The 26,712-nt window shown below is 38.8% G+C and overlaps 2 protein-coding genes across 5 annotated transcripts in view; one reads left to right on the top strand and one right to left on the bottom strand.

The window, feature by feature from the left end:
* CAMSAP2 (calmodulin regulated spectrin associated protein family member 2) overlaps nt 1–21,915 on the bottom strand; it is a 90,975-nt gene extending 69,060 nt beyond the window's left edge. For 2 of the 3 annotated variants that reach the window (XM_056355925.1, XM_056355927.1), the window contains exons 1-2: nt 21,542–21,914; nt 9,357–9,616 (exon numbers count right to left, since the gene is read on the bottom strand). In XM_056355925.1, coding sequence (XP_056211900.1) covers nt 9,357–9,616; nt 21,542–21,680 — 399 coding nt within the window. In that variant the 5' untranslated portion in view covers nt 21,681–21,914. Of the gene's footprint in view, nt 1–9,356; nt 9,617–21,541 lie in introns of all 3 variants that reach the window. The other variant, XM_056355924.1, reaches the window with a different exon arrangement.
* Nucleotides 21,916–22,451: 536 nt separating this feature from the next.
* Nucleotides 22,452–26,712, top strand: part of DDX59 (DEAD-box helicase 59) — a 30,189-nt gene continuing 25,928 nt past the window's right edge. The window contains exon 1 of one of the 2 annotated variants that reach the window (XM_056355937.1): nt 22,452–22,590. The gene's annotated coding sequence lies outside the window, so the exon portion shown is untranslated. The remainder of the gene's footprint in view (nt 22,591–26,712) is intronic. The other variant, XM_056355938.1, reaches the window with a different exon arrangement.

Raw genomic sequence — 26,712 nt, 5'->3', positions numbered from 1 at the left:
TACTGCATTTTGCTTTGGGTAATTTAGAGATTATTTCTGCAAGTTACTAAACTTTCCCACTAGTTCATATAAACCTAATAGGTCATAGAAAACCCACCAGTTCATATAAACTACTGAGGTGCACTGCTATTTACTACATTTCCCAAGTGTCAAACCAAAAGACTAGACTTATGAAGACCTTACAACATTCTGTTCATTCAATTTCAGGAAACAAAAATATTCCATAACCTTGTTAAATTCCACAGAGTTTGTAAAAACAAGGATTTTAATGTTACGATACATTTACTGTGATGACAGTAAATTCTTTGCTGATAAATGTGAGCAGATTGCCAGGTTTATGTGTGCAGATCAACAAATGCAGATTAGCAGTGTCCTTTTGTACTATATTGGAGCAGCTGCTGCATCATGGGGAGTACAAACTGTATTCCTTCAACAGTGTGGTTCTGTCCCCTCATTGCTGTGTGTATGTGCTATACAGAGCTGGTAGTGAAGTTCTCCTTATGTTTACATGACAGACCCACACCTCCTAAGCTAAAAGCAGCTATTTTCCATAATAGGAAGAAAGCAGTGCTCTTAACCAAGTTAACTGCCTGCTAACAACGATACAAGATTTTTAGCTTTCCCCTATCTAGCAGAAAGGTATTAAGAAAGATTTCTTCTAGCATAATTTACTACATAGACATACATTCTAAGTAGTCTGTAAAACAATTCATAGACTCCTTTTTCTAAACAGCTTAGTTTCTATACTCCAAAATATACTTAACCTAGCAGAAGTAAGCCCATTCCTAAACATCTATTCAAATAACCTTTCCACATATATAAAGAGATACAAGGAAAGTTCACAGCAAGCAAACCAACAGCCAAAAGCTGAATCACACTACTTGAACTTTGATGTAGAAACAGGAAGAAAATGTTCTCTATGTTTAATAAAATAGTATTTCTCTCAAGGTTAATGAAAATACTTCCTGACCTGTTTAGAAAGCATTTTCTACATAGTATCTGGCATACTTCACAGAGTTTAATTCATAGAAGTTTAATTCATACCATTTCTTTCATAATTTATACCTCCTTCTAACTGTTTTTCCTTGTTGGGCTTCAGGAGTGGGGTCTTTTTGGTCTGTTTGTCATGGGGTTTGTTCTGGGTTTATTTTTTTAATTAAACCCCCACCCTCTTTTTCTTTTTTCTCCCCAGATTAACAGCAGCATAAGAAGGAACACTAAAAATACCATCAGAAGCTCTTCAGTTCAAAACCTTAGTTTGATCAAGGCAGAAAAAATATCAACTATTTTTTTCAGCCCTCACAGCACTCCTGTGTTTCCTAATTAGGAAGGAAGTGAACAAGACAGACAACAGTCAATAATGATGCACTGCTTTATTTTCCCATGAAAAGGCATTAGACTTGACTTTGGGAGGTACTACATTAGAGGTACACATTCACTTTATTTCCTGTCATCATTCCAACAGCAGCAGTTTGGTTTGTTTAGTATTATTATGTATCTCCACTGGAAGATGTGTTGCAATGTTATCTCCTCATTTTAAGTAAAAGATTAAATGTAACTGCCACAACTTTACATTAAAATAAACATGGGATAAATGTGCTGCTATTTCTGAACATTGCCTACTACTTTCATCTGGCAAAGGCAAATGTAAGGTCAGTTCTGTATAGATCAGGGATTGGCTGTTCTAAGAACATGCTTTCAATGCAATACAAGCAACACAGTCTATTCAATAGCTCTGTATAACTGAAACAAATCCTACAAGAGTTGTTAAGAACAACAATCAGATTTTATTATTTTCCATGCAAAGATTTTTAGTAATACGAATTTGAAGTGCCAGCTACACTGCTGGAACTCTGAATAAAGCCAAAATCCCACATAGATTTTTGTACTGAAATTAAGGATACAGAAAGAAAAAAAATAATCACGATAATGAAAATTAAAGCTAGAGAAATATCAAAGGTTTGCAATTTTCTTTGTGGGGAGAGTTGCAAACATAAAAGGAAGTGGATGGGATCAGTTTTCTAACGCTACAGTTGCTGGAAAGGACTACCAAAAAATACCCTTGTATTCTTTACAGACATAACTTTGGTAGCTCTGCTAACTTCCACGTTAGTTGCCACACTTGGTATGCAAGTTGAACAAACAGCATTACATCAAAATCCGAAGGATGACGCAGAGGACTTTGTGGTTACCTATGCCTTCCACAAATTTCTGATATGGTTATCTACATTATCTTTTGGAGTTAATTCCTACCTTTATATGCAGAGTCCTTGTTAAATAGCCTTCAAAACTTATGCTCCAAGAATAAATGTCTCTTCTCCCATAAGAGATCTTTCTAATAAATAAAGGTCCCTTACAGCAATTTTTCTTTTCGGCTATTCATAGGCTAAGATACATATGAATATAAGTAAGCATAGAATGATTTAATTATGTAATTTTATTTAATCTGCAGTTTCTTTCAACTGGCTTGGAGAAACACAGAAGTGACTCAGTTTGATTTGAGCCAAGGTAATCATTTACAGTGTGAAAGAATGGCACTAGCAGCAGATAATCAGAGTTCAGTTTCAGAAAAGGAGCAGGCCTAGATTTAAAGACACTCTTCAGTCCCAGAAAATCACAGAAATAAAAGAAACCCTGGTACAACTCACTAACCTATATTTGTGTTGCACATGCTGGATTCTAGACTAACAGACTGTAGAACACATCCCAAGTCACTCCTGTTATTTACATGACACAGAAAAATGCGTTTTCTACTTACTAATTAAAAACAAGCAGCAGGCAAAACAAAATCCCCAGGCTGTAAGTCAACATAAACTGCATGAAAAAAGCTAACAGGATCCTAAGCTGGAAGTTACAATGGTAACAGCAGAATAAACTTTATGAAAAGTTATAGCAGTTACCATGACCAAAGCATGAACAGGCACCTTGTCCTTGAGGGAGCTTGGTTACTACATCACACAGATGTTTGTGCAATGCTGACTAAAGTGTGATAGTATAGCTGATACAGCAAGATGAGCAAAAATACTGGATCGCTGTTTTCAAGCAAAGAGAACCTTACAAGGAATGCATGTGAAGAAATGAGTCTGGAAATTGAGCAAAAAATATGGAACATCTAAAGATTACACTATCCCAGCCCAAAACCACAGCTGCCTGGTTCTATGCAGCATATTAGACTAAACTCTGGTTGTTTCACCACTATGTTTGCTTATTATTTTTATCTTCTGAGAAACATTACTATGCAAGATGCTTAGAGTATCATGAATCAGTCAATATTATAATTACCGTAATACAAATTACGGTATCTATAGGCTCAAGTCAAGTAACTGCAAATTCTTTTTACATGTCCTCATCCAACAAGTAACTCACAATAGCACAGGAATGGAAACGTGTTACATCATGCCTAAAATCAGAAAAAAAGTTCTTCGAGGCAGAACAAAGGAATAAGATGTGGCATCTATGAAGTGTTTAGTACACTTTTTGTTGCTCTACAGAGTTAAAGGAATTCTACAGCATGAAAGCACAGAGGCTGCAGCGTGTAGCTGCAAGCTAAATGGTTGAGCTGCTGGAGTCCTTCATCAAGGAGAAACAGTCCACTGATGAGAGGAACTGTCATTTCAAATGAACGTAGTTTGTCAGACAGACCAAAAATCTGGATTGCAGAACGAGTTAACCACCCACTGTCTGCTGCCTTACCCAGAATGAGATCCAGATTCTGGCTATGGGTACAAAACCAGCACTTTCCTTCCACAGAAGTTTCACTGGCTATGACTAACATAGCAATTTGTACTGGCACAATAAAAAAAGCAAAACTGGTGCAAAGGTCCCAGGAATCGCTTCTACTCTCTTCTCAGGGGATTCACTTCAATCCACTCTAGTCCTGTGAAATGAGTACCCTTGGCAAGTGGGCTACTGTAGGTGCAATCCTAGAGCTGCTGAAAGAAATTCAGTTCATGCTCCCCAAGGTGACTCCACAACATAAACCAGAAGAGCAGTAACTGGGAGAAATATGGAGATTTGCCTCAAATGCACGCTCTTGATAACTACTAAAAAGCTAGTACAGGCAAACCTAATTATACCTCAGTTATAGCCCAGATTCGTGAACTGCTACAGAGAGAATTATTGCCAGACTCCCTCACTGAAGACGTCTTCAAGGAAGAAGGTAATTTGCAGTTAAACAGATAAACAATCTGGATGACAACACACTGCTTTTTATATTAAAAACCCATACATATTAATTACATCTTAGAATTAGGGAGGTAACAATTTTTAATCCTACCAGCTATTATGGACTTATTGCTGGGGTTTTGCTGAGCCTCTCATGCCCTTTGTATTTTGGCTGATGATCGTGGAATGGTATGGAGGATTTAAGTGTTTCTTGATTAATGATAGTATTTTTCAAAAATAATTATACATGGCTGTGAGTTTAAGGTAGCTGCTCAGCTGGCTGACATTTTTCTGCAACAGTATTTTTCCAAATTAGAGTTCAAATTTTAACAGAAGTAACACTTCTTGACTGCACTATGCTTAGTAGGGCTTCTATGTTTTCCCATGTTAAGAAGATGATATTTGAAATAATAAGATGATAAGAAATATTTGGAAGTATGGCCTGTTTTCCTGGAGATAGTATTTATATCCAGGTTATTCACTAACCTTTTTTTAGTTGCTAAATTTTATTTAAGAACTAAATATGCAGGGGTTTTTTTGCAAAAACCTTGCAAGACAGTAATTTTTTTTCCCAAGATGAAAATGCTCTATCAATATACAACAGGCACAGAAAAACCAGATTTTTAGCACAAATCTTATAATAGTCTGTAGCATTACTGTATCTGTATACTCCCCAACACACACTGGTTTTAAACAGGTATTCAAGATTTTACATTATTATCCCCCAATCTTGAAGTTTAGTTGGTTTTGGCCCTGCCACATGACGGACAGACTGGGCAGCACTGAAGTCCACAGCACAGGCAATTACGCGACTTCAGTTTCCCTGCAGAGTATCATGCAGCAGAGAACTAAGATGCTTATTCTTTGTTCCTTTCTCCACACGGCAAAAGTGGTTTTTTTAAACATAAAGAGATCAAATACATAAATGAGAAAAAACATGAAAAAAAACCTAAATTGCCTTCTTCTTGTCTACCTGACATTTGAAGGTTTAAGTCAGTTTGGTTCATGAAATAAATGCGAAATTTAAAAAAGATAAATCAACATGGAAATACAAAATTCAATCTTGACTTAAGCAGCAATCTATGCATATTGTATCTGGAAGCATTAAACCAGTAATTATGAAATAATTATCAGAACCATGCTGAATTCTTAATCTGTTTCTGATTTCTATAGTCTGTCAAAATCTCATGTATGATTTCCATATAGAAGTGCCTGCTTCACAACCAATTTTATTTTTTTTAATGCAATTGGAACTTGCCAACAGAAATAAGTAGCTTTGCTCATATTTTTGTGACTTAGCTTTCATAAACTTCTTAAGCATCAGGTAATTCTTTTGTAGTCCTGACCTGAAATATAATTTTCAGGAGAACTACACTCTGGTTCTTGGTCAGCACTGTTTCAATTCCAAGAGCAGAGCCAAGACCATATGAATTTCAGCCTAGAGAGTAATAACATGGTATTTGGTTCTTCTGCTCCCCTACCAAAAGTAAAGGCAATAGGACGTTCCTATCAAATAAGAAGATTTAACAAAATAAACATAGAAATAAGGTTTTATTGGTTGCAATACAAGGAGAACAGAAACAGAGGTGCCACTGAATAGTTCTATGGTATTACCACAAGACGCAATCTCTCAGGAACAGACAGTTTCAGTTTTTAAATCACAACAAGCTTGAAGAATAACCTAGCTTTCAATTCTACCAGAAAAAAACATAAAGACGTGTGAACAAACCAAACTTAAGACTAAAACAAACCAGACTTCACATGGAATTCTCTGTCCCTACAAAGGGGGGGGTGTCTTTAACAGAAGCCTTTGCTCCTGTTACTGTGTGTTAATTTCCCAAGTGCCTTTTTCCTAATCCCATTCCACTGGAGGAAGCTAATTTTTACATGTACATACACCTATGTATTTATAATACAGATATACACACACAGAGTAATCCACAGCTTCTCAAATTAGATACTAATGCAGCCAAGTCAGTCATGACTAATACTGAAACTACCGTCTATCCTGACCCCGCTGCATAAACATCTCTCCTTCAAAGACTTCAATACGTGAGGCACTTCCTAGAAGAAGGTTCAGTTATAACTATCTAAGAAACAGAGAAGGCCAAAGTTTGACATGCCTGCTTTAATAAGTAGTCACACGTCAAGTAAATCAACAATTGCCACAGCTATCACTGCTACATACAGTACAAGGAACTCCAAGTCTGTTGACCACAGCTACATGCACTATAAAGCACAAGTAAAATTAAAAACATTCTACACTCTCATCTCTCTCCATAGCTTAATTTTGTATTAACACTCATCCCTTACTCTGCTATGGAAATGCAGTACATCTGAGCAGATGATAACAAATGTCCTCTAACACACACCAACATCTTTCCCCTACTCACAGGGAAGACAGGCTAGCAAAGAGAAATGACTATGATACTATTTTTCTATTGAATTACTCAAAATTACATTGAACGTATGTTTAACACAATCTGGTCTACTAGAAGAATGTATGACTTAATTACATATGCAAACTTTCTGTTCCACATAATTGAAAAAGAAAAATCATTCCATGCTCTAAAACAGGATACAAGTCTTACAAAGTAAGACTTGCAGAAACTGTGACATATGGAATACTAGGAAGAGGTACTGGAAGACATCAATGGGATAATTATAAAACTCTGTCAATACTGCAAGTCAGATTTGAAGTCCTCTGCCAAATTTTCTAATTGTATAAAAATGAAAAACATTTGAGACTTCCCAATTAAAATCTAGCATTGCTACTAGGAACTTGCATAGGGACGCGAGTATGGCATGACAAATCCAAACTCTTGGGCTGAGAACATCAGTATTGAGACTACAGTTCCACAGCCATTTCTTTGGTAACAATTACTTTGGACATAGCTGCCCTCTGCCCAAACCAGTTTCCACTCTAGCACTCTCTCTCATTGCCACAGCCCAGCTACTTAGAACCAACTCAACAGTATCAGTACACTCATCTGTTGCTGCTACTGGAGTGAGGACAAGTGACGGGGGCAGAGCTGGAATCTGGGGACGTCAGCAGTTATGACACTGATGCCTGAATACCTACTTGGTGGATTATACCCAAACAACACAGTAAAGATGGGCACAAACACCCACTCAAGCACTGGGGAAAAATACAAAATTGCTATTGAATTGTATTTTAAGCAATATCAATTACTGATTTAAAGATCAGCAACCCAAATTAGGGAATACTGACACATCATCTCAACTGACAACTCTGAAAAGAGATGCCTCTTACAACTACTCTAGAAAGGGATCAAATGAGAAAAATCAAATGGGAAGACCATAGACTCATAAATGCAAGTCAGTAAACTTCCTTCAGAGAGAAGAACAGAATTAAGCTCGATTAAAAAAAAAAAAAAAAAGTGAACAGTCAGGAAGTTTATTTCTTAACCTCTTAAATTCTTTGACTTCTACGAACACTTATTCCTAAACCACTCATGACTGCTGCAAGCGTCCTGCAAATTTTTTAGTACTTCAGTATGTCTTATTTGCTATCCACTACTTCTTTTACTAAAATGCCACTTGCTCTTCACTGAGCTCTCCTTTTCAAGAAGGATATACAGATGAAATTTTGCCAGTCTCTCTCAAGTTATTTGCATTCACTGAGCACAGCTTAATCACAAGGAAAAAATGTCCCAACTAGTTTTATTACTATTGTTGAAATACTTGTATCTTTAGATCTTAAGCATTCTATGAGCAGGAAAGAATTTTTAAATGAAAAATAACAAAGTAGATGTGAAGAAATAGTCTTTCTATAGCAGTGGCTACCAAACCATTTGCATAAACTAAGAGGCCTAATACTTCTTGGCAATACTGTATGGAATAAATGAATTACTAATGAGTAGCTTTGATGTTGCACCTGTAAAGCCCCTGCAACTTATCACTTGATACCAACTGATCAAATAACAGAGGCTCCCCAGTCAGATTCTGCCAAATAATTGTTAGTCTTCGTGTTAGTAAACACAAGTTGCTAATAAGCTGACAACAGAACATAGCTGTATTAATTTTCACACACCTCCATTCTAGTAGCAGTTACAGGTCACCGACCATTAAAATATCAAAGGACTTAAAATAGAGCAGTCAGCCAAATCCAGAGGGTAGATTCAAACAAAAGAGACCCTGGGAAAACTAGACTACGAAGTCTAAATTCAGCTAATGGATGACAAAACTTATAGAAGTCTTTTCTCTATGAGATGTTTTCTTCCCTGTATCCAATGTATTCTACTCTGAAAAGACCAGATTGTGCCACAAATACCTCCAGAGTATAATAGCAACAGTAGTTCCATTGATATCACAATGAAATTTGCCTGCGATTTCAAATGAGGAAGACTAAGATGTGTATTAGAATGGAAGTCGTCAGATCAACCTCTGTAGTCTCATACTTTGTTTACTTATTTTCTGTATCAACTATTGAACAAAGAAGTGAAAATAGTTTTAAATACTTCACTTTAAATGTAGTTGAATCTTTTTCTAGCATACTGTCATTTTATAAACAACCATACGTAACCATCCTTTTTACAGATCTTTTTTAACTCAGCTCCAAACAAGAAAAAAAATCTGTGACTTAAGAGGTAGTAATAGAATCGTTCATCTGTTGCACTAATGTTTTAATTAGGAGTTCTATAAAGCAAAAACATATTATTAAAAGTCTCCATGAAAGAGTATTACCATTGTTGCGTGTTTTACATTGACTTAATAGGTAACTGGTGACTACTGAATGTTATTAGGTTGAATTGCCCATGTCATTCAAATGTCTTTTTTTAAAACTTTTAACTGAACATTTCTATAAGGAGGGAAAAAACTCCCTTATTTTCAAACCACTTGTCCAACACAGAAATATGCACTGACAGCCAGTGCTGTAAAGTTGAAATCAAAGCAATCATATTGCCACTATATTTAAAAATATAACACTTGAACTAAGCAGAATGACAAGTGTTTTCAAGCACTAGTACAGAGGAAATACACCTGTACTGACAGCTATGAGGAAACAGAAAAAACAAACCAAAACTATCATAAGCCTCCCAGTAATGAATCACATTTAACTCGAGAGAAGTACTTCAACCCAATGATGCATGCTAAAAGATAGGTATGTAGTTGTTGGGAGTACACAGAATAGAAGAAACACAGCATACATACAAACTTTGAACACTCACCATCTGAACTGGTTTTTTGTGAAGATCTCTTTCAGTCACCAACTTTTCTTGGTCAGTGACATAAAGGCCTTTTTGTGCCAGAGCTTGTATAACAGCATCATGACCTAGAAGTGGTTTTGCAGCATCACTCTTGAGAATAAGGCTCCCAGCACGACAGTAGAGTTCTGCAGACAGCAGCAAGTTAACAACAGGTGGCTTAATGTGCTCCTGATCATACTGGTCTGTGTAAAATGGTTCTCGTAGTTCTTCTGGAACATTTTCTACAAAGACCAAAAATCCACAGAAACAAAAAACAAGAAGGCATGAGTCAGTATCAGAAAGAATAGATATATTATTAGGGGGTTTTTATATGTATGACCACAAAATTATGTTAAATAAAGCATATTCAAGGGAAGGCCAGAGTCTTTACCAGTCATCATGATATAAAACACTGGGGAAAGTTTCATACAAAGGTAACATTTGAAGTATAAATAGAAACTTAAGAAAAATGCAAACACAGTTCCACACTGCAAAGGCCACACCAGAAGTCCAACCTGTGGTTTACAGAACCATTACTTCAAGATTTCTTGACTTCTCCAGATACATGCCCAAACATTCTCATTTCCTTTGGCATAACATTATATAGGTCAGACATATAAAGGCAGAACACCACCCATTTAAATACATAACCCTGTCTATTACACTAACAAAATGGAAACGAAACATTATATTTGGCACAGAATAATTCAAGGTGAAAAGGGAAATTTCTACTCAGCAGCCTTCTAGTTTCACATATGTATGAGAAATTTGATTACTATTTTAAACATCATGCATCACAGAACGAAGACAATCCAGCAGTTAAACACATGGATGTTTTACTGAAATTAAAGTAATGGAAAGAGAGGGGGGAAAAAGATTATCAATTTCCATCTGACAAAATACTGAATTCTTACTTGCCTATCTGTGTTACTGACCTCATTTAAAATTGTGGCTTTCCTCCTTTTTCAGTAAACTTAGTACCCACACAAAACTACGCATGATTTTGTCAAGTTTACGCTGAGATTTTAACCCCCAAATTAGCATTCCAAGACAATCTAACAGTTATTCCAAATACTGTACACAAGCAGACTATATTTATAATTGTATACCACAAAAATAATAGTTATAAATTAATTAAATATGCTACCAGAACAAATTAAATTAAATCATCAGTGAAGTGGAAAATAACTTAGAAATGGTTTCAGACTTCACATTTCTAGACATACGCACTGCAAGATTCTCCATTTTCCCCATGTAAGAATTTCACCCTCCATTTGTCATGAAATTAGTTAAGCCAACAGCATTTATGGGATAAAGAGCATGTGATTCTATTCCTGAGCCCAAATGCAAAAACCTATTTAATTGCTACAAGGAAAAAAGTGCATAAGAAAGTAGTGATGCAATTCCAGGTTCCCATCCCCTTTGCCTTCAGCTGGATAAATGGATAAACAGACAAGGTTTGAAGCAGAGGGTGGAGTAAACAGCCCAATAAGGGTGGAGCAGGACAGAAAGAAAAACCAGAACATGCCATCACAAGATAATGACAGATTTTTTTTCTTCCTCATACATATTCTATTGCAGTTCATTTGCTTCTATTACGGGCTTTAGAAGAAGAGCTAGCTGCCTTTTAGCTGCAAAAGGAGAAGACACACATTACAGAGTGGAAAGAAATATTAACACACACTTTCTTAAATGCCATAAGGATGGTAAAAAATAGTAAGATATTTCTTCTTATTTACCAGTTTAGAGTACCAAGGGGAAGACAGGTATAATTTGCTTAAATCAGGAGCCTAAATTTGGCTAGAAAGCTGACAGTGCTGCTTTAGAATCCAGACCAGAATATACTGTCAGCAAAACTACTTTGCCCCTTGCCTAATAATATTACTTTTTAAAAAGATAATACTCAGACTACTAACAAAAATCGACCTATGTCAGGCAACGATACTGTAATATTCCCTTGCCACTTCCCAGCCTGTTACTGACTCTAAGGACCTAGTCAACCAATACTATAAAAAGCATTTATAATTAAGGAACTCTATGAGCTGCTAGGTACTTGCTTCCCTAGGTATTATTTCCATCTGTCTCAGTTCTACCTGCCCTTCTTTCTTTTCCCTGTTTGTTCACACCTTGTCTATTTAAATATTAAGCTCATTATGTCTGAAGTCCCTCAGGATCCATCTCCACCTCGGTATCAGGAGCTCAATCCTCATCATGACTTAATCCGAAGTAATTCCAAATGCCAACTTTCAGAGCAGCCTCGTGCTATTTCCTCAAGCTAGACAGCATTAGAAAACTTCTGTAAATATCTCACAATGCCAAAAAAAACCCAAAAACCCAACCATGCATCTTTTTTGAATTACATGGGAAGTTAGATGGAATGGGGGGCAACAGGGAAGAAGGTACAAAACTATTTGTAATACCTTAGAAGACCTGAAAAAAGCCTCATTTCCATATGAAAAAATACCTCAAGGTAGGAACAGTTAGCTACAGACAGAAGTCACATTCTGGTTTTTTATATTCGCTGAAGACAATGACAGATTTAAATTCTGAAACTAAGCCAAAAGAGAAATCCAAAGACAGGAAATACCAAACCAAACACCTGTTAATGAGTTAACTTGTGATCTTCTATATCACTGAAGCAGACCCTAAAGTGACAAGATAAGATGCAATAAATGCATTTGTCATGAAAGAATGACACCCACTAGTAGGGTTTAGTAATAAAACCCACTCAATACACTACAAAAATCAAGATAATAACTATCAAAGGCAAACTATTTATACAGGATAATTCTGCTTCCAAAAATATAGCATAGGACAAAATGCAATGCACATAATTTCTTTCATTTCATTGGTGTTCACAAAAATAAATAGGGAATAGAAACCTAGTGGTGTTCATAAAGATAAAACCGGGAAAAAATTATTAGAGAAATAGAAAACAGAAACAAGGGGCTAGGAAAAGAAACTGACTACAGACATATTCTAAATTTATAAAAACAAAAGCACAGAAATAAGGAATCCCTGCTGCAACAAGATCAGAAGTCTTCACAAAAATTCCCATCAGTTTGCACAGACAGAAACACATGTGCTTTTCCCCATTTATAAGATGTATCAAACTGTTTGATATCAGAATACTTCTTTACATAAGATAGAAAATGTGTTCTCATTTTATAGTTAAAAAAAACCACAACAACCAAAAAGCACAGCAGCTAGACAGGGGAAACTGTTACTGATATCAAAGCAACAACCCTTCCAGAATCTGCACGTGTTGCCCCTGCAGTCGGGCGGAAGGTACTTTTAAGCCTACAGCTAGTTCTCAGCAGATTATCAGAACAACCAACAAGGTCAAATGCCTTTATTAACAACTCTGGCATGATTGGAGATTATTAAACAGCTCTGTTAGGCAGAGAAAAATCTTAACACTAATTCCCAATAGGTGTAGGAAAGTCCCTTTCCTTTGCCCAGCTGATGAGCCTTTCAGGATTCTGAAGTAAATGAACAGTTTTAAATAAATACCTTGTAGCAAATACTGCCATAAAGTGCCATTTGACCTTGAAATTTGTGACCAAGTACAGCAATCCTGTCAGACAGATCAGGAACACTGAGTTCAGGGAGCTGAACACATGAAATATGGATGAGACTGAGGAACAGGGTTTATTTCTGCTGGAGAGGCAGTGGGAGGATAGAACTGTACTCTTCCAGCACCCAACAGACAAGCTGCAGAAACATGGACCTGGACTGTGCAATGAAGAGACAAAAGGCAGTGGTCATGGGCCCACAAGGGAAATATCATCTGGATACAAATTAAAAAACAAAAAATTCTTCACAGCAAGAGCAGCAGAGCACAGGCATAGCTTGCATGGGGACTCCTCAGCTGCGAAACCACCATCCGCAGGGATTTTCAAAACTTGAGTGGACAAGACCCTGAGAAACCTCTTCTAACTTTAACCTCCTGCTCCAAGAAGAGCCAGCTTCAAACTAGCTGATCTCCAGAGACTGCTTTCACCCGATTTTTTTCCTGAAATTTTCAACAGGAACACAGGTTTCAATTTTGGAAAAATTTTCTTGTTATGGGTTTAAATAAAGTTTGACATTCAATTCTGCAAATATTGAACTATGAAGAGAATAAATGAAGCTAATATACAAGTTCAACACACAGGGAGAAGAACAGAAAGGAAATACCACTTCAGCCCAAAACAGTAACGCAAATTTAAGAATCAGGCTAACTTTAAAACAGTATTCAACATATCTTCAGGTAATGTTCCCAGAAATTACAATGGACTCAGAAGTCCTGCAGATGGTTTCTTTAGAAAAGGGGGAGAAAAAAAAAAAAGGATTTATTCCAAGCTTTAAAGCAAACAAGGTATTATTATTTCTCCCCACTATGAGATAGAATTGTAACTTAACTTTCTATTAAAGCAAACCCCTTTAAAAGGAAGGAATAATCTGAAATCAATTCATGGCTGCCTTCTGTGAATTCATCTTTAAAAGCTGTTTTATAAACTAAACTCTGTGCTCAGGTAAGTGTGAATTGCTCCTTGGAGGACAGCATGAATTCCTCCTTTGCAAAAAATTACTTGTATTAATGTAAAAAGTCTACACTTTCTTTAAAAACAAACCATTTTTTGGTGAAGTTTCCAGACTTCCATACAGATTAATAGTCCTGTAACTCAAAGGATTATATTAAGTTTTTCAATTTTATAAGAGAGAACAGTTCCAGATTGAATGTCTGCATTAAGGAAGTCCAGAAGCTTAGGAGTATCTGTTAACCAGGTCCCTATTTTATTTTTATTCCTGAGGACAATATAAACAAGCTAAAATATTTCACCATGAGCTTTCTAATTAAAATATACATCATTCTTGGAAGCCACGAAGCCACAATAAGCCTCAGACTAGAAAATATCTATCTCTACAGGTTACAGTTGTCAATCAACAGAGATATTAAGAAAAAACCCTATTTGTAGAATACTGAGCTTTAATACAGAATTATTTAATGAAAATTCTGACTAATGCCTTTAACCACTTCCTAGTGCAAACCGGTAGATTAATTTAGATAAATCTTAATGGACTCAATTACTTGACTGTTTTCCGCAGGACAGTAAAGGTATGCTTTTGCGATAAGGTAACACTGTTAAGTTACTTCATTCAGAAGAATGCCCCTTGACAACAAGGACTTTGGTGCCACATTTGCCATTTGAGCACAAGAGAGCAGAGCTTGCATGGAAGCCAACAGTCCTCAGAAGGACTGAGAACAGGTCAGAGAAGCGTAATTTATGTTATTTTGCTTTAGACAAATTTCTGTAGTTGGCTCAGTAGAAGAGGGAGACATTTGAATTTGCTATTTTATTTTGGATACACCTTCAAGGGCTCTGATAAGTACTCCGGTTCTAAGATTTACAGCAGGTTAGTAATCCCTGGATCAAACTGATGCTACTCAAAAAAGAAAAATCATAGAACAAGACTTAATCAGGAAGCAGAAAGCAAAATGACAGTTGATATTAAAGAGATAATTTTTACTTTTTTGTTTGTTGAATCAGTCTGCCAGTTACATTGTTCTTGGCTACCAGGCAGTAGACCTACTTTTGCCTAGGGGCAGGTATCTAAAAGGTCAACCTCTATAAATCTATGGCAGACCGAATTTCACTGTCAATTCTTAACTTTGTCCACCTAACTAAACTGAACTGGAGAGATTCTTGGATTTACCATCACAGAAGTACTATCCTCCTGCCTCTTAACAGACCACTATCCAACTCTTTGATAGCAGTTGTGCACTTACAAGGGATTCCTTATTTTAAATTTTGTTGGTGTTTTTAAAAAAAAAAATAAATGCCCAAACATCCAAGAAAAAACCATGCACAGACTCTAAATTCACAGCCCCCCCCCCCCCCCCCCCCGAGTTCAGTTATTTTTTCAACACAGAATCACATAAGGAATGCTCTACTGGGTCAAACTAATTGTCTACCCCATCCAATATTCTCTCTTCAGTAGCTCAACAGGAAACACTACTCACAAAGCACACAGAATTTGTCTGGCAGCAGCATTTCCTATTAAAATGGGGAAGTTTAACATCTACTGTGTATTCATTCAGGTTCTGATAAACAAAAGAATGACTTAGAATTAACCCTGGCAATAAAGTGATCAATTATTATTAACATAATTAGCCTTCAGAACGTATTTTTGGGAAAAGTAAGATAAGAGAAATGTAATTAGAATAGTATAGTTATGATCCCATCTCACTCAGCTAGCACCCTGATGACTGTTACAGTCAAGATATGATTTACATAGCCTATGGAGTAGGGCAAAAGATTGTTTCAGAAACTTAGAGATAAACACTGATTTCTTGAACTATTATAAGACTTCATTAAACCAAAGAAAACTTTTTGCCAGCCATAACTAGATAGACACAAGCTGACACATCTCCTTTGGTGTCTAGCTTACGGGTTCTTTTAGGTTAAGACTAATTGGGGAGGGGTGTTTGTGTAAGAAAACACATAGGAAAGAACTAGAACTATAAAACAACCCTTAAATTAGGCAAATAGATTTCAGACACTACGTTTCAACTCCATAGCAGAAAGTTTTATCACTAACACCTGATCCATTAAGAATGTATTATCCAAGGAGAAAAAAAAAGGGGGGAGGGGAGGGAGGAAGGAAGAACTGTATTTGTCTTGCAAAGTCTCCAAGGTTTTTCATCCCCAGCCCTATTTTCCAGAATGACCAGCAAAAACATTCTTCTGGACCCCACGGTTTACCAAAGTAAGTATTTAAAAGTTAGTAATTTCAGGAGTATCCAGTTGTGTTCATTAAATTCCACCAGTTAGCTGTAGAAATTAAATCACGTAACATATCAGAAAGGTAGTAATTTCCTGATTAATAGCATAGTATAAATACTCTTCAAGTTTGAATGAGAGCCACCTTCAAACTTGAGGTCACTAAAGTAACCCAACAGATTACCTGAAATTATGGGAGGAGGCAGAAGAAAATATATCTTCAGTAGGAACTGCAGTGACAGTAAAAAAATATAAAAGGTATAGGTAGAGGAAATATATTTCATCTCATTACCTCACAACAGTGAGCACCTGGCTACAGTCTCTTATCATATTCTGCAGACAGGCACTTCAGTTGTGAAGACAAACAGGCTCAGAACAGGCGCAATGACATGAAGTCACTGAAAGAACAGGTTATAAACTACCCCATCTGAGGTCTATCATGTATTAAGAATCCTGATAACTGTTAACTAATTCACCTTCCCATACTTTTGTCCATGTACAGTCTACAAGCTCAGATGATTCTACCGAACCCAACAGATCCAGAAGTTCATACAACTTTTATTTACTTTAAAAAAAAAAAGGTGATATACAGTCAGGCCATGTTTTAAATGTGTTCTACAGAAATGAGTGATGCAGTCAATTTATAAGTAGACCATCTCAGCAGATGATTACTCTGATAACTGGCTGACCAAAGTATCAATTTGTCAGCCACTATTTTAGAGAGGTGATGTAAAGAAATACACTAAAAAAAAAAGTTCCCTCACAAGCATCTCAAATATTTGCTTTTATACTCCAAACTCTTATGCAAGTTTTTGCTGGCTGCTATACTGAGTAAAAGTAAAGAAATTAGGTCTGCTAGGAAAAGATTAAAAGATGTTCTGGCCTGCAACACCCAACGTAACAGATGAGAGTATTCAGTTAAAACTTGTTTCTGTCAGATATATAAATGTTCATTTCCTCCCTTCACGGTTCTACTGGCAACATCTGGAAAAGCTCTAAGGAGCTGCATATGAATTCTGAAAATATTAATCATCAGGAGAAAGCCATTTTAAAGTTTCTTGGGTAATGTTCAGTTGCAGATGATGCAATTTGTAATCTACTGCTTCAGACACCTATAAAAGATAAATTTAATGTCAAGAGGTGGACGGAATATTTAATTTTGAATGCAGAAAACACTCAAAACAATGTTTAAGGGAAGTACTCAGACTTATGCAGCTTTCATTTATAGTTTATCCCTGTCAAAAAAATCCTCAAGCTAAACCAGTGAAATTTATTAGTGTAGCAGGATAATATATTGTATAGGTAGTAGAACAGCAACAGATTTGACTTGACTTTAAAATTGCTCCCATAATTTTTTAAGTAACATACATGTCAGAGATAGCGTTAACTTAAGTAATATTTGTATTATGCAAACCTGTCTGAAAAACAGTTTTTCAAGAGTACTTAGAGGTCCCCATCAAATGGGAAGAGCATGCACTTCAAGACTCAAAAATTAGTATCTTCATACTAGCTGAGGTTCTAGAGAAGCAATTCCAAGGTACAAAGGGATTGAAAACTTTTGGAGGACAAAATTACAGTTCAAGATGATTTTGGTAAGTGGAGGAAGTGGTTTGAAAATAGGATGCAGTTATATAAGTATAGCTGCAAAGCAGAAACCTACAACTGTACAACTACAAGATGGGAACAATTGAGTAGGCAGCAGTTCTGCAGAGTAAGATACAGTTACAGTGAATCACAGACTGAATGAGTCAACAATTCTAGGCTGATGCAAAAACGACAAACATCATATTCTAGTGAATAAATGAGAGTATTATAGGTTGGAAAGATAAAAGTAATTTTCCAAACCTTACCTGTACTTGCAAGGGTTTAGCTGGACCATTAGATTTAGATTTAAGTACAGAGCTCATGCAAAACCAACCACAGAAAAAATACCAGAGGGAAATAAAAAAAACCAAAACAACAAACCACCCCATAAAATGAAACACCCAGTCCAAAAAAGCTTGACTTACAAAAACGAAGTTACAAAAAAAAAAAAAAAAAAAAAAAAAAAAAAAAAAAAGAGACGTCTCTTTTGTCAAAACAGTAGAACAGAGAAGAGACACCGGTTTTATTATGTGGAAGGTGTTAGGTAAGGCGCCCACCATTCTCACATCCACCAGGAATAGGATAAGTAACAGGTTTACAGGGTAACAAAAGACATCAAGATTATGCTGTTCTAAGATCCAGAGATAAACAAGGAAGTAAACTGACTAGCAGACATACCATGGAATCTCTATAATTAGAGATTTTCAAAAAACAGGCTAAACAAACATCTGTCAGGATGATGTATATTTAGCTTAGCTCGTCTTTGGGATGGCGGATGTGTAGTAAATTTCCCAGCCACATTTTCTTTGACTATAGTAGAGCAAGAAGACAAAGCCTTCACACTCCAAAATAATGAAATCTACTTCTGTTGTTTTAGAAATAAAAAGGGCACTGAGTAACACAGTATCAAGACCCTTTTAAAGTTATTTCTGTGAAGTAGGTCCTGTTACACTTTTAAGTGGAAGCATATAATATCAATAGTTTTACTACTTCTTTGGAAAGCAGTTTTTCTACACAGAAATGGTTAACTCCCAGCACTGGGAGGTAATGCTGAAGTTTAGTGTTTGCAGATTTAATTTCTAAGGTCAAATGTTCCCACTTCAATACATCACAATTTTGTTATTTTTTCCCCCTTTCAGTTTCTGTAACTTGGGTCACTTAAATCATTGGCTTATTACAAAACATTTAAACTGACCTGCCCTAACAATAACATTTTCCTGCAGCAAAACGCCAAGGCACAAAATCCTATGCTCACTCAACACTGAAATATGAACGCTGTCTTCAATTACTAGTTCTTAAAAAAAATCTTCATAAAAGATGCCTTCAACACTACTGTTAGTATACTCTTATGCTCATAAGACACCCTACTGATAAGACAACCTATTTTGACCCGCCTGTGTTGTGGCCCAGACTGTATTCTAGCAGCTTCACTGAGAACAGCAATATACAATTGGTGGGTCAGTTTTTGGATGCAGATAACAAACACCAGAAGTTACTGCTAAATGTTAATGAACAGTACCTATTTAAAAGTCTTTTTTTCCCAAGACAGAATTCTCTTCACAGCGCCTAGCCAAGCTGCATCTGCAAGTTTGATTGTATTAAAATATGCTTTTAAGGATGTGAAACATGTCCACTGAAAGATGCATTCATTTGATATATAAAGATTTAGATTTCTTCAATGGATACACGATTGCAACCATATGCTTTTCATTAATCAAAATGAATGGCATTAATGTATTTCAGAGAGAGTGGGGAAGAATCCTTCACTTCCCCTGCCTGCTTAAGGAATGCCAGCATTTCAGTGATAAAAAAAGGAAATAAAATGTGGCATCCATAAACACATTAATAATCATCCTTTGTATTGCCTTTGTACACATGTATATAGCAATAGGTAGAAGACATGACTGAGGTTGTGATCTACTCCAAAGAAATAATTTAACAAACCCAAACTTACTTACTTCTTGGAAAAGGTGAACATCAGTTCTGTTTTGCTCCAAGTATAAAGGAAGCATTTGTATTGCAGACATGCAAGTCCTGGATACCGTTTTTCCCTACTTCAGCCACAAACTCTTCTTTGAGGCTACTAGCGATATTTACTTAGTGGAAGAACTGTGATATCAGAGACACTACAATTGTGTATGTTTATCTCTCTTCCTATGATTACATTATGGCAATATTTAGAGGGCTATTATCTCCTCTAATCATGTTTCATTTGTGCATCTCAGAAGCACCACAGTAATGAAGAGAAAGAGTGAAGGCACTTGTGTTAGATCACACTTTTTATAGAAAGTAGCATCAAAGTACCCTGTCAGTTGCTTTACACATCCACAAGAAACCCAACCAATATAAACAAAGACATTTAAGCCACAGACTGAGAATTTGGCAAACTCCAGTAGAAAAAGATTTTAGGGTTAGAATGCTGGGTTATATAATTGCACAAGCAGCGTACACCCAAAATCTCCTGAGTAGAGCCTACAGAACCAAGCTACATAAGAGGCTAATGATCTCTGAAAATGTTGAACCAGGTACTTCCAAGAACTTTCACTACTACTATCTTACCTCTTGTATCTCCACAACTAATAAAGACATACATAAAAATATTATATACTTCCCCAGATTACAAAAAGGATAGCAAGCTGAGTTTATTGACAAATTTTATAAACAAACAATATTTTGATCTTTTTTTTTTTTCTGAAGCGATGAACATGCACTTTATGTCAGTAGCTACTGACCTTACTGAAATTTTACTAGGTTCAACCACTTTCCAAGTAGCTTTTGGGAAGCACCTAGTCAAATACCATCACTTCCTAGGGGCATCATAAAGGTACACCTTTAACTTGTTCAAATACATAACGATGCTCTGGCCCTAAACACAAAAGGAGCAAAATTCCAGGAGGAAGAACCTTTTCCTGTCATTTTATAAAGAAGAGGGGTATAAATATTAAGTGTTGATACCTGACCTTTCCAAGAAAAACCGTATTTTTGATCCACAGAAAATTAAGTTATTAATATACCACAATTATATTACAAAAAACCCAAAACCAAAAAAAAAAACCCACAAAAAAACAGCCAACCACCAGCTTGGTAAATTTTCAAAATGCTTCCCTTAAAAGAACTCTGTAAGTCTGCTACTCCTCAAGGCCCAACAATATGTCAGGCACGGAATAATAGGTCTGGTATTCCTCAAGGCCCAGGTTTTCAAAGCCAGAGCACGGCCGCCTTTCACAGGCGCTACAACCACTTCCATTTACTTACAGACGAGGAAAGCCTCCCGCACCGTGCCGGGCAAAACCTGGCATTAAACGCTTTTTTCCTGAAACCTTGCTTACTGCTTAACCACCCAAACGGCTACAGGCTACTGTCGCGCTTGTCAAAACTATGCGCATTTACTTCCACCGCCAGCCCCCAATGCAGCTCTGAAACAGTATTAGGAACATTTTCCAGACAACGGACAAACACGGATCGCGGGTGTTTTTTCGCACTCTGTAAGCGTGACCCGGGGAATGATTAAAGCGCCATTCGCAAAGTTCGGTTCCTTCAACAAAACTGTATCAGCTCCAATACGCAAAATTTACTCGCTAATGGAAGCAGCAGCAATACTCAAAAAATTATTACATGTAATTAAAGAAAAACAAAAGAAAACGAACCCCAGAAGGTATAAGGGAAGCTAAAAATGAGGGAACACACCAAAACCATTCCCTACCGCCTCCTATCCCACCTTCCCAGCTCCTCAGGGAAGGGCTCGCACGTCCTCGCGAGCGAAGCAACCGAGCAGGAACCAGCATCAAAGAAAGGGAAGAAGAAGACGCCACCTACCTGTCCCAAAGGCTTTGGCCACTAGCCAGGCGAGATTACAGGCGATTTTCGCTCGGGAGAAGTCATAATGGTCAAAGGGTTTGATGGCAGGAACAATGAAAGTCTTCCTCATCTCCTTGGCGTCTGCGGCATCCCCCATCTTCTCACAGGACCCCTGGCAAGTCGGGACTTACATGGTTCTTCCTCCTCCTCCTCCCGCGGCCGGGAGGGACGTCTGCAAATACGCCGGCAGCAGCTGAACGCAGCGCCGAACCCAGCTGTCCGTAAGGGCCAGCGCCGCCTCTCGCCTTCCTCCACGCAGGAACGTAGCAGAGCCCGAGTGTCCTCGTCTTCCTCCTCCTCGCTCTTTGTCTCAATTCACTCACGCCGCCGCCCCCCACCCTCCGACAGACGGCCCCCGACGGCCCCAGCCCCCCGCTCCCTTGGGGGGGCCTCCGGCCAGGGCTGGGCGCCCCAGGCCGCCGCGGCCGCCAGCCCCGCGGCCCAGAGCGGGAGCCACCGGCGAGGTCCCCCGCAGCCGCAGCGGGCCGGGACGCGGCCCTTCCCGGCCCCGGCGGAGGCGCCGAGATGTCAAAACGCCGGGGACCAGCTCCAAAACGCAGCGCAGCCCGCCACCCCACCCCGCGCCACCCCACCCCGCCCCACCCGCGCAGCGGCCTGCGGCGGCTGGGAGCGGTGCCAGCTACGCCGCCGCTGCCCCGCGCCCGGGCGCTGCCCCAGCCGCCCCTCGGCGAGGCCAGGCACCGCTCTCCCAGCTCGCCTCAGCAGCTGCCGCTGCGGCTTTCCACCCGCGGCTGCCGCACTGGATGGGCGAGCGGCGGCTGCGCATGTGCCAGCGCCAAGGCCGCCGCCACCGCCTCCCCGCTCAGGAGGGGCGGGGAGCGCGAGCGAGCGAGAGGGGCGGGGCGCCCGCAGCCGCCGGGCGGTCACGTGGCCGCCCCCTCCCCGCAGCGGGTTTCTTGGCGCCGGGCCCTCATGAGCCAGTGGTGGGGGTCTGGTCAGGTCCGGTCTTAACCCAGCGGCAGCGAGGGGCGGAGTGTTTCCCGCCGGTAAGGGGGCGCCCGGTGGTGCCCGGCTGAGGGGAAGAGGAAGGTGTCCCTCATGGCGGGATCCCACCGCTGCTGGCATCAGTGCTTTCTACAGCGGAGCCGGACGGGGCTTCCCGCGCGCAGCCGTTGGCCTTCCGCGGCGTCTCCTGGGGAGCTGGGCCTGGGCCCGGCCCCGGCGCGGCGGGCCACGTGTGCGGGGGCACGTGAGGAGCCGGCGGCCGCCTCGCTGTGGGGGAGCGCGGGCCGCGCTGGCCGGAGCAGGGAGCGCCGCCGCGGAGGCGGGCTTCTCGTTCCTTTCGTGTGTGTTTGTCTGTCTTATATTAAATTGTGGCTATATGTAACTTCTCGGATGCTTGGGTAGAAAGACGTCGGCACCTTAAAATGGTTTGGTTGAGGGCTGTTCGCGTCATAACTGTAGTGACGGGCAGTAGTAGTGATTTGCCCTAGAGACCATCTGCTGCCTCGCTCGTACCTGGCCTGTTTTTAGAAACGTAAAATCGCTGTGACTGCGGCCCGCGTGGGAAGCGGCGTTAATCACAGCAGGAACGAGGGGCGGGGTGGCGAATGACGGCGCTCCAACGGGGCTGGGGGAGGGAGCTCTGGTGGGGGTGCGGGGCGCTGCGGGCCGCCCCTCGCCCGGCGGTGGGCAGCGCGGAAACGGGCGCGGCTTCCCCGGCAGCCTTGGCCGCGCTGGGAGCTGGGCGGTGGGCCGGTTCAAGAAGCCGATCTGGCCGAAAATTAATAGTTTTTGTAGTTAGTTTTTTATCTGGCTGAGCTTTCTTGGGTCACTAAAGGACCACTCCTGACTTGTGGTGATTATTAGCTAAACTGTATCTTCCTCCCACCCCTCTTTATGGTAATATCTTCCCAAACTGTTGCAGTGGAGGTTGGCAGTCTGATGTGGGTTGATGTTGTTGGGGTTTTTTGTTGGGGTTTTTTTGTATGTGTGTGTTGGTTTTTGCGGGTTTTTTTACCCCTGCTGAGTTTGGAAAAGAATATTTAGACGGCCTTAGCATGACACTGTAAGGCTTCAAATAATATTTTATCCCAACTTATTTTTTTGGGTTTGAACTGGACTGTGAATTGATCTGGACAGAGATTTTCCATTGCTACGTGGCTATGTATGCTTCTAGCACTTCATGTGCACAATGATACAAATGTCGAGATTATGAGGACATGGTGTGCTTTAGAGTTTTACTGACATGAGTTGGTATTTACTAGCAGTGAGTAAATGAAAGGCTTGGGGAGGTCAACGTTTGAAGAGATTGTTGCTGGCTACTTCCCCAGCATCCCATATGCTCTCTGTGATGCGATTCCCAAACTGTTATGCATACCACTCCTAAGTGGCATACAGCTAGCTACAAAACTAGGAGCTGCTGTTGGCAGTGTTCAGCAGAAGGGAGGGGAGAAGGGGAGTTCAGAGGTCTTTGCTTTAGCACACTTAAGACTGAAATAACCAGATACCCTACACCAGAAATAGGGATAATAATACCAAATTAACTTACAAGTGTGTCTTGGGAAAATCTTCTCTGGTCAGGAAGAGTATATGCTTAGTTTGCAATGACTAAAATAAAACTTGTATTTACACATCTTCCTGAATATTTTTTTACATATACTTTGGAAATAAATTGTATTAGTTGACATTATTTTAACTAATTTTTTTTTCACATTGCCACTAGAAAACTAGTTTAATTCTTCTTGTATATTTAACAACAAACACCTGGAATTCATAAGCTTTAAAACATCAAATAATTAGAGCTAGAAAAAAAAAAAATGTGTCCCAGATCCAAACTCATTTTTTTCTTGTATGACTAAAAAAAATATCTAAAACCCAGATCAACTTTCAGGAAAACTATAAGGCCATTATTTAGGTACGATGGATAATAGGATCCATTTTAAGATGTCGAAAGATTATAAACTAGTCCCTGTGAAACAATACAAAGCTTTCAGAAACTGCTTTCTTACAGAGATGTGGTATAATCCAAGTAAAGAGCCATTGGGTGTATTTGTGGTACTCCTGTATTTATTGTCTGTTCCTATGCACTTGCAAAGCATCCTATATATGTATGTTCTGTACTAGACACTGAAACTAGTGATACTTACCTGAAGCAAATAAAAACGTGGTCTGATCTTACAAAATTCTTGCAATTGTGAGCCCCGTCTTACATATTAAAAAAAAAAAAAAAAGTCACTTGTTAGAGAATGCATCTCAAAAATGGCAATAGAGGCAGTTATGGGTAGGTACATCTATAAACATTTCTACCAGTCTAGAGTTCAAAATGCAGAAATTTTTATGGCCTTTGTGCTGATGAAACCTGCTCAGAATCACGGAACAAAATCTAAAAAAGCTGTAGTGTGGTAACTGCAATCAAAGCATTTTTTAATTTACTCAGTGCTCTTAGAAGTGAATGCATGAATATAAAATTAATACATGTAAGTGAGAAAGAATCACCACTGGTTGCTGGAGTTCTTGTGCTAGTTCTACTTCTGCAGATGCACCAAAATGTGATCTTGTTTATTGCGTTGTCAGAGATATCAACAGTCAACATGGGAAAAAGATTAAAATTTGCTCTAATTGTTCAGAGTAGATAAACAGAAAAAAAGAGTGAGGAGTCATCTCCTTCTGCTCTGCTTCTGTTTATCCATCTCATTTTAAATAGTGATAATCTCTTCTGTACACAATCTTTCTGCTGCAAGTTATTTTATACTTTAAAGTTCATTCCAAGCAGAAAGACAGAATATTAAGAATTAAAACAAGTAGCTCACAGATTTTTATTTTTTTTTAACCTTCTTTCTCCCTTCCTTTCCCCTGCCTCACTCAACCCCAAATTAGAAACCCATTTGACTAGTTTTATCCTGTAATTACATCATCGGCCTGATTCTTCACTGTCATGTGTCTCGCCATTTATACAGTGGGTGTACCAAGCCTGTAGTCAGTGTCAGACAAGGAACAAATATGACTGTGAAGCTATGAATAATAGTGTGGATGACATTGTTGCTAAGTCTTAACCTTGGCAGATAATGGAATGAGCCTTGACTAACAATTTTTTGTTGGAGAAAAAAACAACCTACTTGTTTTAAGATTCCCTTGGCTTCTGAAGAGGCTACGTGTGGAGTAGACTAATACAGGCTAGCACTAGATTACAGAGTGTTCAAGATGGAATAAGATTTAATGCATAATTTCTTCCATCACAATACTTGATGATAAAGGTAAAATGTTTTAAATTAACAATACCATTACTGATTTTGGCTACAGACATTGCCACAGCAGACTCGGTGCTAGTGAACAAACAGCTTTATCAGGCTACCTACAGAGCATAGTAAAAATATTCCCATTTCAGATTAGCCGGTCGTATTAGGCTGAATCTACAAAAGCAGCATCTCACAGTGATGTAATGCTTCAGTCTTGATGTTGCAAAAAGGCTAGGAATAACACTGTGGGGTATCAAATTTGCCTATTTAATGTGATCCCATCTGTTTGCCTTAGCCTATTTACCAGTCATGATAGAAATGGTAGTGGCTGAGGGAAGGGTGTGCCCTGTGGCCTGTAACCTCTGGCAAAGAGACAGCATGCACAGCTTGATGTGGTGCTGTCAGACTGTCAACAGACAGACCAAAAACCAGTTGTGTCCCAGTGTGATCCTTAAGAAAAGTGCTTGGTGACTTCAGCAGGTTGTGTGTTGGGAATGTGAGGTTGAACAGATAATCTATAAATGATTCTGTAAGGTTATTACAGCCTGAGGATGACGTGAAATGGAGTTACTGGTATTCCAGCCTCTTAAACTTACAATGTTTTATTAAATATATTTCTTTATAAGTAGTGGTAAACCCCGTATAACTGTAAGAGTTAAGAAATTATATTTTTAAATAGTTATTATAAAGTGAGTGATCGTCTGAATTATTAAACTTCCTTGGCATTATTACTGAAATGTACATGTGTAGTTTCTGCAAGCTAGAAGTTTTCTTAGAGCATGATTTTGGAGGGGAGTATGTTCTTTCTTTTTCAGGATGGTACAAAAATACAAGAACAGTTACGTAATTATTGGCTTTTCAAATTCTGTCTCAAATTCTTCTATTAATTTGTAATCAGGAAGTGCTTAGGGAAGAAAACAGTTTACCAAC

This window comes from Falco biarmicus, chromosome 11 (genome assembly GCF_023638135.1).
Source record: "Falco biarmicus isolate bFalBia1 chromosome 11, bFalBia1.pri, whole genome shotgun sequence".
Lineage (NCBI taxonomy): Eukaryota > Metazoa > Chordata > Aves > Falconiformes > Falconidae > Falco > Falco biarmicus.
Note: the sequence above shows the minus strand (reverse complement) of the source record. Positions and strands in the feature narration are given on the sequence as shown.